Consider the following 15870-nt stretch of genomic DNA (forward strand, 5'->3'; position numbering starts at 1 on the left):
ATAAATGGTTCCCTTTTCAGGTTTCATTTTAAGCAAAGAGGAAATGAAAAGCTCTTGAGCACTACTTGAACTACACAACATTAGTAATAGATCTTTAGTAAGCATCTGCTGTGAAAAGAAACAGAAATGAAAGCTTTCACTTTTCAGCTTTGGGTGATTAAATCTATAAAATGATTTCCAAGGATTTGTTGACCGACACTCAAAAACTAACAATGCTCCACTCACTGAAACATCAATCTCACATTATATCTGGATGTTCAGAGCCCCCTACTGACAGAATAATTCATAAATCTCAGTGAAAAATGCTACACACTACAGTAGACAATTGTTTACTCATACATTATTTCAAAATACAAAATGTTTCAGCTTTAAATAAACATCACAGTATACAGAATATGACAAACAAAATGTAACATCAGACAGACAGTCAGATTCGATATATAGACAGACAGATAGATAGATGGATAGATAGAAAGTCAGTAAAATGAAGTGTTCTTAAAGGTTGTCATGGGACAGTCATAGATGGCCTCTGAATCCGAGGGTCTTCCTCTTAGCATCTCTCCACAGCCCTGTAGTTTCGAAACGTGTGCATATTAAAAACATGCGTGTTAGAGATGTGATTAGTCAAACAGCGGACCTAATGCAACAGGATGTTGGCAAACACTGCGTGATGTAAAGAGATCTTATTCTGTGATCTTATTCTTCTTTCTCTCTCGGTAAACAAATCAGCATACTGGTAACCTTAGTACTGGAGCGAGATATGAGATACTACTGTAGTGGGCCTTTTGAAAAGCGAATCACAAGAGAAGGTTTGAAATGGTGCATCATTACCTCAGATCCAATGTCAACACGCTGCAGAGTGAGGTCTGATGAGAAAATAAGTCCATGGTGAGAGAAAATCAATCAACTTGAAGGCAAATTCAGATATGAATGGTGCTTCTGATGTAATACTGGGAGATATATGCGCATATATATGCGGATTAGCGAATGGATGATACTTGCTTTGAAGAGATGACTTACCAACAATATGATCTCTGGAGTGAATATGTTGCCAGAATTTTTCTTGTTCTCTGTGGAAAGTTTGATTTTATTTGTTAATGTTTTTATAACATTCATATTAGAAGTGTGCTATCAAAATAAATCAAATAATTGAATTATATATAAATAATAATATAATTATCTACATTAGTGTTTTAAATATTTATATAAATATTTATTTAAATAATTATAGAAATAAACACTATTAAAAAGTTTGGTGTTGGGTGTGTAAGTTTTTTTTAATGTTTTTTTTTTTATTAGTCTCATGCTCACCAAGGTTGCATTTATTTTATAGTAAAATAAACCGTAATTTTGTGAATTGTTATTTTAATTTAAAATAGACATTTTCTATCTCAATGTAATTTAAAATAGCTGAATTTTCAGCATCATTACTCCAGTCTTCAGTGTCGCATGATCCTTCAGAAATCATTCTGATATGCTGATTTGGTGGTCAATAATTTTTTTGTATCAATGTTTAAAAAAAACGGTCAATGCTTGATATTTTGGTGGAAACCGTGATCCATTTTTTCATGATTCTTTGATGAATATAAAGTTCTAAAGAACAGCATTTAACTTAAAAAAAAAATATTAAATAGAAATCTGTAACATTATACAAATGTTTTTACTGTCACTTTTGATCAATTTAATGCATCCTTGAAAAATAAATTCTTGAAAAAAGAAAGTTTGAATAATTTGAATGGTAGTGTACATTTAAATTATTGAAATAACTTTTATTCCTGTAACTCAACTGGTTGAGCACAATGCTAGACTCAGGGAACATGTATACTTGTATACTTTGAATGAAGTCGCTTGAGATAACAATGCCAGCCAAATGAATAAATGTAAATGTAAATGTAATTGTAATCAAATATCGGGTTCGCTCTTCAGTATTGTCTCACCTTTGTCTCCTTCTTTCTGACTTGTTTTTGACTGCAAATAAATGGATAATGATTACAATGCAATATATATTAATGAGGATTACATGCATGAATGAAAACCAGAGGTGTTTTCACTTTATTTTGTTCCAGTGTTTAATTAAACGGATTGAGAAGATAACCACCACTGAATATTATAGTTCATGAGAGACCAGACTTAACCAAAGCAAACTTATGAGCAACTAAAATAAGACTCACTATGTCTGTGCACGGCAAAGCCCAGGAGTGACACCACCATGAGGAACAGAACACCCGCAGACACAGAGCCAGCAATAAGAGCCAGGTCTGTGCTGCCTTTCCATAGACGTGTATGAAAACAAAAGGAGAGAATGATTAGAGATACCCAGTTGGGCATATTAGATTTGCTGCATTAATATGGTGGCGTACAAATCCATAGTACGACTTAAATCTTACCTGTAGAGACCTGTGTGCATGTGTGATATCCTGAAAAAGTATGCAATAAACCAGATTTTAGGGTCCCATTTAGGTAACACTTTATTTTAAGGTGCTTGTAATAAGCAGTAATTAACAATTAATAAGACACTTATAAGACCTTATAAGATGCATATATGATGCATATAAGCATCAACTAATATAATAAATAAATTAAATTAAATAATACATTTCTCAAGTATCAATACATTGCACTTTTAGAACAGCCAAACAAACATAAATGGTAACACAAACTCCCAGTCACTTAAAAATTGACCTTCCCAAGAGGGAGTAGTTTCCCTGATCTCTTCAGGGCCTGGACCTTTAATTAACCCTTATATGAAGCAGTTAATGCTTATATGCATCTTATAAGGTCTTATAAGTGTCTTATTAACTGTTAATTACTGCTTATTACAAGCACCTTAAAATAAAGTGTTACCCTTATTTATATGACATTATGTATTATATTCAGTAGTACACACCTGTAATGCATGGGAGAGTTACTGGAGTGCTCATCTTAGAGTACGCCCAGAATTTTCCCAGAGACACGCTGTACTGACACTGATACTGAGCACCATGTTCATAACGAGTGGGTACGGGAAATCTAGCACTGTGTTGGGTCAGGGAAGCCTGATGGGTCGCCTCAGGTGACAGGACACCCACACGAAATAAGGAGAAGAAGCCTTTTAGATATGCCGGTGACCCCACACACTCCAGAAATTCACCCTCATGTCGGGATAAAGACAGAGTGGGCACTGGGAGCTCTGTGAGAGGAAACACGCACAGACACAGATATATAAGACAAGTTACATGCCAACGTTTAACACAGTTAGTAAGCTCTGTTTCAAAAGCTAGTGAGATGACTTTCTGCTTACTGCCTACATAGGCAGATGCCTTCTGCATCTTACCAATCATAGAACTTCATAAAGTAAAACATTAGAGAAATTTCATTGCCCAAAAACATCCATTGTCTATTGTCAATAGGGTAGTGAAATATTGGCCATGACTGAGCTTGCTGTAGTGCATTTTGAGATTGCTTTCTGCCCTAAAGGATATAATTAAGTTATACACCAATAATGCCTTGACATTCTGGCTCAATAGGCAGCTCACTAGGGTTTGTAAAATGCAAAACGTAGATCAATATTAACACTTGCCTTATTTGTTCTATCAAATTTTTAAAAACAAGACAATTTGGATGAGATGTAATCAGAAAAGCACCAATCCGACAGTTTTCTCCTCACCTATGACAGTAATGTGTACCGGCTGACTGGCTGTGGAGTTCACATGCCCCGTCTTTGGTAATTTGAGTTGGTAGAGGCAGACGTACTCCCCACTGTCCTCCCGTCCCATTGTCTTCACACTGAAGTGAGCTTCCAGGGACTGAGACACCAGCTTGGCTGGGGCGACCATGGAGCCTGGGGTTCCTTTGGCTCTCTGGAGCAGGAGGAAAGTCTCTGGGGGATGTTTCTGATGGTCAGGTGGAGCCTGACAGTGGAATGACAGTGTCTCGCCAGGCGTCACATGCCCACTAGAGGGCTCGACCATCAAGTGAGGGGACGGAGGGGGACTGAAGTCTAGAAGAACAAAGAAAGTTAAGAGCACGTAGCGTTTTAGAATATATGTGTGCAAAACTAAAGATAAGAGACAGAAATACAACGCTAAAGATGTAAAGCTCTGCTGGGTGGAGTAGCTTGGTTTGGTGGTTACTAACAGAGGGTTTCAACTCCACTAGACAGCAGTTTCTTTAACCGTCACACCTCTGTGACCTCAAAACCTTTCCTTCTACAACACAGCAGTGAACTACCAATACTAAACCTGTGCCTCAGCTGATGTGACAACAGAGATTTATGCAGGATCATTAACACACACTCACAAAAAAAAACATCTAATATAATAGGTAACACTATTTCGATAGTCTACTTTAGACATTCTAGTACTAAATACAAGTAACTTTGCAACAACATGTCAACTTATTTAACCCTAACAGCCTACTAATACTCTAATGAGTTAGTTGACATGTAGTTGCAAAGTGACTTATAAAATAAAGTGATACGAAATAAAGTGTAATATAATATAATATAATATAATACTCACCTTTTGGCTCTGGGTGCATGTAGGAACTGAACATGCTGTTTTCATACTGACAGCAATACAGATTCTCTTTCCCTGTATCTTTTCCCATAAGCATAAAGCGAGCCCTTTGTTCTTTGGTTGAATGCTGTATGGTTTGTGTCAGATTGCGAATTTTAAAAAGTTTAAATTTAAGTCCACTATAACCCCGTGGAGCCTGACAAATCAACTCCACAGATGAGTCTATGACGGCGTTCTGGATCAGGGTAGGAGCCGGTGGGACAGAGCGTTCAGCAGCTGAAAGATCAAGGAAAGACAATATATTAGTTACATATTACAATTCAAATACTTATTTCATGTGTGGTCAAGTAGTGAACCAACTGGATTAGAAGACCTGGGCCGCCATGGAAATTCATGCTGGTCTAAAGTGGATCTTTTCAAGTTAAGTATAACAACAGTAAAACATGAAAAGCCAACTCAATATTGAAATTTACATACGTTGAAACTCATTTTTTTTATACTTTGTGATTTGCTATGTGATTGAGATTACAGTGATTAGGCCTATATTGAAATATGAAATGTGAACACACTTACCAGTAAAATGCTGCTTGAGGATGATCAAAGCTGTGAGGAAATACCCACAAAATGACATTCTTCTAGTGACTCCAAATATTCCAGGTTCTTCACACCTCTTAGAGCTTCAAAAATTCTAGAGATCTGTGTATTTGTCTTTATGACTTAAAGTGGTAAGAGAGATGCATAAAATCACCACCAGCTGAACCTCCCTTCCCATTCACTTGCACACACTTCCTCAGCACGCATTAAAAACACCAACGAACATGTTTCATATGTTTAAGAAAACCACATCCTTCCATCACATAAAAAGAAGAAAGGCAGAAAGACACTCCCATGAATGGCCCTTGTGAGCTAATACTGCATGACAAAGACAGGAAATTCATGTGCAGAATTGTCTCATCTGTATGTGTCGTCTCCTTCTAAACAACCTTAAATTTGTCCATTTAAGTGTGTAGCTCTGAAGTAAGCAGGACTGTAAGCCACAGACATTGAGGAGGACGTATTGTTCCCAATATCCAGTTGAGTCGACCAATATGGTTTTATTAGTTCTTCTCAGCCCTGAACATGTGGTTAGAATAGTAAATGCAGAAACTGTATTTTAAATCTAACATCATGTTTACAGCAGCTGGGAGGAACTGAGGTCATTTGATTGTTTTGTTAGTATCACATGGACAGTGTCGCTATTGCCATGTGTCTTGTCCTGCTTTGTCATTCTTAATCATTGAGCACTTTCAAATTATTGGATTGATAGCCTACCTGAACATCTCATAAATGACCTTTGACTCCCAAGCCTAAGTAATTTGAGCCTATGTAACCCACCATAAAATAATGTAGGCTATTTTTATCACATCTAGCATTTCATACGAAGCTTTCACAAACAACAAGCAGTTAGTTTTTGTTTGTAACTTTCATAATAACCTTATAGATTACATTTATAGGCTATTTCTAAAATGTTAATTTGTTTGCCAGAATAGTAAGGAACTGAACACCCACATGATAATCTAAAAATAATCAGTCATTTAGTCTTGTGGTTAGTAACACTTTATTTCGATAGTCCACTTTAGACATTCTACTAACTATAATTAACTTTGCAGCAACATGTCAACTAACTGTCATTAGAGTATTAATAGACTGTCTGCTTAATTTTAGCTAACACTTTATTTTGATACTCCCCCAACAGACATTCTACTGACTATAAGTAACCACAAGTCAACTTATTATCCTAACCTGAACCCTAACACCTAACCCTAACCTCCTGTAACAGTCTACTACACTCTCCTAATCCTCTAATGATAGTTAGTTGACATGTAGTTGAAAAGTTAATTATAGTTAGTAGAATGTCTAAAGTGGACAACCGAAATAAAGTGTAACCTTGTGGTTAAATGCACAAACAAAAAGCAGAAACCAGGGCATATGGTGATCATGAAACTACTAAATGTAAAAAATATATTATATGCAATATAATGAAACTACCTTTGGGGAAATTATGAGAATGCTGCTGAAAAATTTCTAAAATATTACCCAGCTGGACACAAAGTTCCAGAGAAAGGTTTGTACACATCTACGTATTCTTTATTACTTTTGTATTCCTCATTTCAGAATAACAGTAAAGTCATGAAAAAACATGAAATAACAGAAATGGAAGTATGGGCATTTTCGAATTGACTAAAATATGTTACTAAAACCAAAACTCTCTTATATTTTAGCTTCTCCAAAGTAGCCACTCTTGCACTGTCACAGCTGTGCAAACTCTATGAATTCTCTCAACCAACTTTATGAGATGCCACCTGTGAAGATGTCTGTTGGGGGTAATGGATTAGCCTAATCCATTACTCCAAAAAGCCTAAAGCTTGTGTTTAGCCTAATCATTAGGCTAAACACAAGCCTGCAACCAAGCTATAGCCTAAAATTAAGGACATTTTTGTTATATTCTGTCTGCTTCTTTCACACAGGCTGTGCTCTAGTTTACCTTGCAGACTCAAAATGCAGGAATAAACAGACCAAAAGAGTTGGATTTCAAGACCTTACTGACATTACTGATCTGCTTGTGTTTATTAGCCACTCATTTGAGTGACCTCCTTGCCCACTGAGTCCGAATTTTTTTTCATATTCGTCATTCGGTGGCTCTGAATTGTCAAAACAACATTCAAAATGCTTGCTAAGGATGCGAAGAACGCAGGAAAATCGAACCCCATCCGAATTTTTTTTAATGACGGACGAAAGTTTCGCAGGCAGTGTGTAAGCGTGATTGACATAACGTGAGGTCGTAGCCAGTCATTTATTTTTTAACGTGCGAATTGTGCAAGGGCCTTCCCCTGCTCGATTGTGTATTTTGTTCTCACAAACTCAAAAACTGCAGGAAAATGATGTGTTCCATTCAAATGAGTCAATGCAGTTGCTTTTAACAAAGGCAGCTCAGCAGTGAGGTTTGAAGTTGTAAATGTGTGTAGGCTATGTGCTGTTATCTGTGGATAGAGGGGCTCAGAGCTCTATTATCTGACACGGGACAGGAGGCTTCTCATCAGCCTAAGCACACTGATAACTGCTCTCCAGAACATAATCACCTACTGAACACCGGCCTTCTGAGAATCGCACACTCGCACAGACACTGAACTCAGTTTATGTGTGCCATTCATTTCATGTGCTTCATCTCTCCTGAAATATGAGTTCTGAGTGTAAATGTATATTTCACTTAAGCTCCCTTGATTCTGTCTGCAAACAATGTTCCACTCATCTTAGCTTTCGATGTCAGCATATACTACCTTTAAGCTTTAATTATGTTTCAATAACATTCATTTTTTTCCAATACTACTTATTATCATTACTTTAAACTACTCTTATTTTTATTTAATTTCAAGATTATTTAATTCCTTTATTTTATTTTAAATATTTTTTTTTTATTAAACTACTGTATTCAACTGCATATATTATTAATATTTTATTTAAGCTTTAAAGGCCCTGAGAAAGCCATGGCAGGAATATTTGTGGATAGCAGAATTAAACAGGTGATAAGATAAATAATGTTTATTTAGCCACATTGCTTCATTCTGTTAATTTGGTCTAGTTTAACTTACTGAATTGCAATGCCCTTTCAAAATTCTAGGCTCAAATTTCAACTCCACCCACAATCACAACTGTCAGGGGTCTTAAACGTAAGTTTATCACTGATAGAGAGAAAAAGAGAGGGGGACAGAAAGAGGGGGAAAGCGTCACCAGCATTAATGCCACTGTGAACTTTATTTTTGTAAATATCTTTTGATTTTAACACTAAGTTCTGGGTTCCTGCCCTTTGTCTATTGCACATGTCAAAGTATTTTTGGACAAATATAATAGACGACGCAAATATATTTGCCTCTTTTGGCGACATTAGAAAATTATTTCTGTATCTAATAAATGCTGAAAGGGCACCAAACGGATGGCTGTGACTCAAGCCGTATTGCCTTCGTTTTCAAACTTCTGCAACGCCTCGGAAAACATGAAGGTATGTTTGTTTCAGTTATTTTATCTTACATTTTATCTTGAACAAACATGGATAAAATATTGCTTTTATTAAGGTAATCATTAATAATTGTTTTAATACAGTGACTTTGATCTTAAGAAATCACTTACCATGATGACAGATGAATAGTTTTATACTAAGCATGAGTGTATAATACAAAGTATAATCTCCAATACATCATCTAGAGATATTTTTGTACTGTAATTTTTTTACATACTTGATTGCACAGTTCAAAAATGGTTAATTATCAATAAATGTAAATATCAATTTTAAATTATTTGATGGCTCTAAAGGCTTGGAAGTTTGAAAAGGGCTGTTTGGATCTGGACTGCAAGGATCCACACCAAAGCAACGGCAACTACAAACCTTCACAGTTTCTGACAGATGAAGGCCCTGATGATAGTGAGGGATGCTGGGATATGGAGTTCCTGCTGTCGGATTGGGGCAATGCATCGCCTGAACGGTCCAACTCTCAAAACTACACTCCCCAAAGGCCACCGCCACAGGACCAGGTTCACAGTCCTGATCTTTACCAGGTCCAGGAGTTGAATGAACCGAGGGATCAGACAAGATCAAATAGACACCAAGTGTCTGTCACAAGTTCACTGGCTGAGCTGCTTCCTCATGAAGCGACTTTAAGTTCCTCACTGCCTGAACTATTCACCGGAGGATATTTGGAACAACAGCCGCAAACGGGGAAACCTTTCTCACAGCCAGAAAACCCCCATCAGTTTAGTAGTTTCCCTGTTGCTAATGACATGGACAGAGAAAATGAGAGAAACAGCATGGGGAAGATGAAGTCGTGGGATTTTGGACACTACCCTCAGCCTGCACCTCTGATACCCTTCACCAACTCTAAATTTGTCCAAGCGTCTGGGATCGCCATGGACGCACTGGTCTTCCCTCCACAGCATCACTATAACTTCATCCAAAACTACTCGCACCCCAGACTCTACCAGCAACAAGTGAACTACGTCCACAGGCAGCCAACCAACCACTATCTGTCCACACAGACCATGGTGCCTGACTCCACAGTGCCCCCTGCAGGCCTGGAGGGGAAGCGCATTCGGAGAGGGGCGGTGAAGAGGAAAGCCACGGTACACAGTTGTGAATACCCAGGCTGCCATAAGACTTACACTAAGAGCTCCCATCTCAAAGCACACCTCCGTACACACACAGGTAAACTGAACATACACTGTCGATGACAAAAGCACATGCATCATTATGTCCATGTTTAAGGTCTTAACATTATAGAATGGGATGTTTTTAACTATAAATCTGCAACAACAAATCCTACAGTAAATTCATTTCAGTAAAAAATTTCCACTTTTGACTTTTGACTACGGCTTCACATGCAGCTATTTATATATAGCCTGCATATATATATATCATCATAACATCATATCCTGTTGCTGATATTCATTGTGATGTCCGAATTTATTTCATATGCTCAAAGCTTATTTGACTGCGCCTTTAGAAGGAAAGGGCCATATGACTGAGCTGTAAAGCATCCAATTACAGCCTTTCAGTTGAGTTTTCTGAAGTAGATTATACCACTACAGACCATTATGTACATGAAACACTGAAAAAGTGAAAAATGTGTATAGACATTGTCATCAGGATTTCACAGACAAACAAAACAAAGCGAAATATACAGAATATGTAGAGGCTGAGACTATGTAGAAATGCAGACCATTTCTTTACCTTCTGCTGTTTTTAATGTCCTCAGGTGAAAAACCGTACCACTGCTCATGGGATGGTTGCGGGTGGAAGTTCGCCCGTTCGGACGAGCTGACAAGACACTTTCGAAAACACACGGGACAGAAGCCATATGAGTGTATGCTCTGCCACAGAGCCTTCAGCCGGTCCGACCACCTGGCATTACACATGAAGAGACATGTGTGAGCGCAGACACAAACAAAACAGAGAAATACAAATGCATACACACAGAGGTTAGTCCATGAGGGCATTTCAGAGGCTTTGAGAGGACCTGTGTTCAGTTGAAGATTGTTTATACATCAAAGTATATTAGCACTATGATATGATGACCATACAACTGACATGTACACTGTACATTATGTGAAAAAGGAGATGAGTTGGTGAACTTTTTTATTATTATTCATTTGTAATCATAAGCAGATTTCACACCGATTAATAACAAACAGTAAAAACATCAGACTTATTTCCAATCTGGACCCTTTAGCTAAACTGTATGAATTGGGAAACGGTAAATAATTAATTGAAATCCACCTATCAAAAATGGATTACTGTGAAAAGTGGAAAAAAAGGAAAACATTTTCAGATATTAAAATAGTTTACTGGCAGGGCATTGCTGTAATGTTCCATAATTCCTAAAGAAAATGAATTGGAATTAGTTCATTAACATAAATAAGCAGAAATGTATGTAGCTTAAAGTGTGATTTTTACAGAAAATTATAAAAAATATATGTTGCTGTTCAGTTGTGAGCATTGTATTATTTTATAATTTTGATTTAGTATTTACATCTAATTTCCTATTTATTGTCTATAGTCATTATTGTGTGAAAGTTCTGTAGCATTTTTAAATGTTACCAAAAGTCATAAAAATCTTTATGTGTAATGGTAATATCGCTATTTATATAACAAAATACCATCAAATATATTTGCTTTTTATATTAATGTTAATGTTTTTGTGAAGCATTTAGTGTTTTACTGAATGATCTATTTATGTGATCTTATTCAATAATAAAGTAACTGCAATTCTGTCCTTTCTGTAAGTCTCATTTCCAAACCAACAGATGGCATGGCGCCCGTGCAGATACTGCTCCAGTGCACTGGATAAGTGTGAATCATAAAGTTAAATAAAATACCGGTACATATAAGTAGACCCAGAGTTACCACAATCACCACAAACCATGCACACCATTAACACAGGTAAACAAGATTTACAAGATCTTTTGTCCAACCATAGTAATGCCATAGTTGGTTTACGGCGTTAAACCTGTTTGAGGGGGAATCAACTGAGATTAAGTAGCCTGGAATTAGCCTGGGTTATGTTTTGAGCGTCTGACACAAGACACACAAGCACTTATGTGATCACTGAGGGGGCATCTGAGGACACAATGCATTGTGGGGCTACATTGTGTTGCAAAGAGTTAATATCAATTATATTAACAATCAAACAACAATCAAATGTGGATCTTTATTTGTTTTTTACAATGTAAATGTATGTTAGAAATGTTTCGGAATGGGGCATTTGTATGATTTGTACATAATATAAATAACCTAGTCTATCTAACGTTAACTGCATTAATGTAACGTTACAGACATTACAGGTCAAATTATATGGCTCTTAAAGGGATAGTTCTCCTAAAAATTAAAATAAGCCCATGATTCACTCACCCTGAAGTCATCCTAGGTGTATGACACTCTTCTTTCAGACGAATACAAACGGAGTTCTATAAAAAATGTCCTGGCTCTCCCAAGCTTGATAATGAGGTGTCAGTCTTTGGAAGTCCATCAAAGCGCATTGATGATTAAAGTGCTCGACACGGCTCTCCGGGGGTTAATAAAGGCCTTCTGATGTGAAGTGATGAGTTTGTATAAGAAAAATATCCATATTTAAAACTTTATCGACTAAAATAACTAGCTTCCGGCAGACGGCATTTAAATAGCGCTAGCTTAACTGAGTCATTCCACGAAACGGGTACGATTTGGACTTACACATTTTTGAATTTTTTACCAACATGTATTACTTTTCTGAACACCCCACAACATTAATAACATATTTAACTTCCAGAAAAACATATTTTCCCACCTCAGGCATTAAATACTTATTATTATTGGTAATTATTTTAAGATATGGGCACTATTAGTCTTCAACCCCGTTATGGACACTATGGGAGCTCTCTGAATATAATTATAAAATATATTTTTAATGAAATCAACATTTTCCTATTAGTCAGATGTCCCTCACACTAATTCAGTAATTGCAAATGTAAAATGTACATATCATTTCACACTAAAGCCTGAAATGGGCACTTTGTGTGACAGCAACCTCATAATATTTGATCAAAGATGTGGCTTAACTTCAGAATTTGAACTAAAATCAGTATTCTTGTGATTGCTCTGAACATTTCAGACTGAGTTCAACAAACAATAATTTACTTTTTAATAAACGTAAAAATAAAAATTCATAAAAACGTAGGTGTGACGGGGTTGAGACTAGGGTAACAGGGTTGAAGATGGTAACGGGGTTGAAGAGACAAATACAGCTTAACATATGAGTAGTTGTTTTTTTGCTCAAATTCACTGTAAGATTTTCTATAAGCAATGTATTTTATTATGTTACCAAGAAAAACAACAGATATAAATTGCAATTGCAACTCAGTTTTATTAACCCGACTGCAGGAAAAACAACAATAACGTGGTATACATTAGAACATTATAAAATGACTGAATAGGTCATCAAAATAAAACGTATAACTTGTGTGCTTTTTTGATGTATGTGTGGGTGTGTGTGTGTGTGTGTGTGTGTGATTGAGCGTGTGTTTGTGTGGGTTTTTTTTTTACATGTGCGCATGCTTCGTGGCAAAAAAGTAACGGGGTTGAGTGTGACGGGGTTGTGATTTTTTGGCTAAAAATGGCCACTGCTCTATATGTGGTGAATAACAGGAGAGCACATGGAATGCATGACATTAAGAAATCATGTATGCTTTTGAAATAACAAAGATAATTTTCACAAGTAATAGAATTCTATCTTTATTTGATGTAACGGGGTTGAGTCGTTGAGCTTGACAACCACAATATCACAATTCTAAATAAGTTATAGTTATAAAAGTAGTTGGTAACTTGCCTGTGTCTGCACACAATGTTGTTCAGAAGACTTCTATGATGTTACTTCCTGTTGTTGATCTCACATAAGGATCTGTTCATTATTTTTATGGGGGGAGAATGATGTGTGTAACGGGGTTGAGGGATGACTGAGGGACGGAACTAAATAATGTGATTTTAATGAATAATCATGAATTTTTTTTTTTTAAAACCATTACCAGCAAAAAAGCACAGATAGATATTCATGGGAATGGCAAAATGTATGGACTTTTTTCTAATTTTATTATTCATATTCCAAGTACACTTTCATAGAAGGCCATGAGGGACATGACAAAATAGGTGGTGTCAACTGAAAAATCAAGATAATTTCTAATATAAAGATAAAATGTTTGTCATTATTTTTAAACTCTATTAAAGGAGACATTTCAATTGATACAAAAAGCTTTTAATAATAGATTTTGGTGACCCAATAGGTAAAATACACTTAAAAAGGTCAGAGGGACTCAAATCGAACCGGTTTCGTGGAATGACTCAACTAGTGTTGACCTGATTGCCGCCAGATTGCCGCTCGTGCGGATTGATATTAAGGTCTGTTTACTCTTTCTTATGGTAGAAAAGAAGTTCCTGAATCGAATGATATAAGAATCAGCAGGTGTTGTTGCGCCAAAATGAACCAAGATACGATTGAAATCAATGTTTAGGAAGCCCACGTCCGGTTTGTTTGTTTGTTTGTTTGTTTTTTGCGCAAAAGTATAACGTAGTGTCAATAAAATCATTCATTTCAGTATTTATCATGTTATAGATGAAAATTTGAGTATTGCATCTCGAAATCTATCATTTACAGCAATAAACACACATGGCATTTTTGTCATTTTTATGACTATGACTACTTTGACGCTCTTAAACTCATTTAATATTGGGGGTATCCAAGTTTATTATATGTTAAATGAATGAAATGGACACTAAATAGAACACATTATTATTACAAAACATTGTTGACTAATCTACACTATTTTAATGTTGCTGTGGGACAATGTGAGAGACACCTATTAACTTAAATATTAAAATATTATCATTACTATATAGTGGAACAACTAAACACAATAGATGGTTTAGAACTTTTAATATTTATTGCACAGACCACAACTGGCCAACAAATAAGTCTAAAAAATAAATGCTTCTTAAGAAATGTACCAAAAATAAATAAATAGAAATAAAAAATAAATTATATTTTAATAAAGTAAGTAGCCTACTTGTATTTTCTTCCTCACAAAAGTAAACCGTTTAACAAAAAATGCTCTCAATATAATACTGAACAATGTACCAACATAAATAATAATAGTAAAATATATTTTGGGGTTTTATTTTTATAACCTACAGAGAACATCATCATCAGAGGTTTTGGAGGTTTATTTAATAACCATGTAAACTAATTAAAACGTTGCAGATGATACCAATGAGATTATCTTAATGCTGAAATGTGTAATTTATTCATAAACAAACTATATTATGCTCGGACACACTCGGTCTCTCTCGGACACTGTTGAGCGCACTCTCGGACACACTTAAATCTCTCTCACGCACTGTCGAAGCACGCTCGCGTCGTTCGCTTCGCTTTTGTCTAGTCCGGCACCTCAAAAACACACACACACCATAGAAAAAACTTTGCAGGTCCTATGGTGGAGAGAGAGCCCGATCGGATGAAAACCGCTCCAGTGAGCTCAATTACAGTAACGCCACATTTTATTGTCAGTAACGGTAATGGCGTTGTAACGGAGGAAACAGTAATTAGTTTGATTACTCCTTACTGAAAAAAGTAACTCTGTTTATTTATAACGAAGTTATTCCCATCACTGGTGAGCACACCGACGCATAAGTTTTGAGCCGGCGTTCTGACATATAACCTGGAAGCGCGGCACTGTGTTTACTACGAGAACAGCATCGGAGAAGTGAAGGGAAGAGGAGAAATTGTTGAAAAAAATTATTTTTGTTTTTTTGCGCACTAAAATTTTCTTGTTGCTTCACATTAAGGTTGAACCACTGTAGTAACATGGACTATTTTAACGATGACTTTATTACCTTTCTGGGCCTTGAAACTGCTAATTACACTGGGGTCAGAAAGCTCTCGGATTTCATCAAAAATATCTTTGTTTGTGTTCCAAAGATGAACGGGTTTTACGGGTTTGGAACGACATGAGGGTGAGTAATGAATGACAGAATTTTCATTTTTGGGTGAACTAACCCTTTAACACACACTGCATATAAAAATTCAGTGTTGTCATATTTACTGTATACCTCAACTGTATGGAGGTAATTTATTTTATTTGTTCTTATTTTATTACTGACTGTTTACTTGTCTATTTTTGCAAATTCAATTCAGTTTGAAATCAAGCTTCCTTGTGCTGTGTGTGAGCTATATTGCAACAGAGTTACCCTATTGTGAAGACAAATACACAGAGTGAGCAAATGTTTAAGTTAGATTATTGTAATGGTTATTGATCAATGTTT

At 36.1% G+C, this 15870-nt stretch overlaps 2 protein-coding genes across 3 annotated transcripts; one reads left to right on the forward strand and one right to left on the reverse strand.

Annotated features, from left to right (window-relative positions):
- Window positions 1-441: 441 nt before the first annotated feature.
- Window positions 442-5723, reverse strand: LOC130101325 (uncharacterized). Of its 2 annotated transcripts, none has more exons than XM_056267005.1 (10): window positions 5070-5720; window positions 4500-4772; window positions 3647-3979; window positions 2888-3169; window positions 2388-2417; window positions 2172-2267; window positions 1938-1968; window positions 1021-1070; window positions 832-866; window positions 442-569 (listed from the first exon to the last, which is right to left on the reverse strand). In XM_056267005.1, exons 1-10 carry the CDS (start codon window positions 5125-5127, stop codon window positions 477-479), a joined length of 1281 nt encoding a protein of 426 aa, XP_056122980.1. In that variant the 5' UTR covers window positions 5128-5720; the 3' UTR covers window positions 442-476. The 2 variants fall into 2 exon arrangements, with proteins under 2 accessions (XP_056122980.1, XP_056122981.1); XM_056267006.1 differs by having other exon boundaries at window positions 481-569; window positions 2172-2263; window positions 5070-5723.
- A 2451-nt stretch (window positions 5724-8174) lies between these two features.
- Window positions 8175-11301, forward strand: klf1 (Kruppel like factor 1 (erythroid)). The gene is made up of 3 exons (XM_056267008.1): window positions 8175-8532; window positions 8844-9729; window positions 10280-11301. Exons 1-3 carry the CDS (start codon window positions 8467-8469, stop codon window positions 10453-10455), a joined length of 1128 nt encoding a protein of 375 aa, XP_056122983.1. The 5' UTR covers window positions 8175-8466; the 3' UTR covers window positions 10456-11301.
- Window positions 11302-15870: the final 4569 nt, after the last annotated feature.

This window comes from Rhinichthys klamathensis, unplaced genomic scaffold, assembly GCF_029890125.1.
Source record: "Rhinichthys klamathensis goyatoka isolate OS25496 unplaced genomic scaffold, OSU_Roscu_1.1 h1tg000254l_1, whole genome shotgun sequence".
Lineage (NCBI taxonomy): Eukaryota > Metazoa > Chordata > Actinopteri > Cypriniformes > Leuciscidae > Rhinichthys > Rhinichthys klamathensis.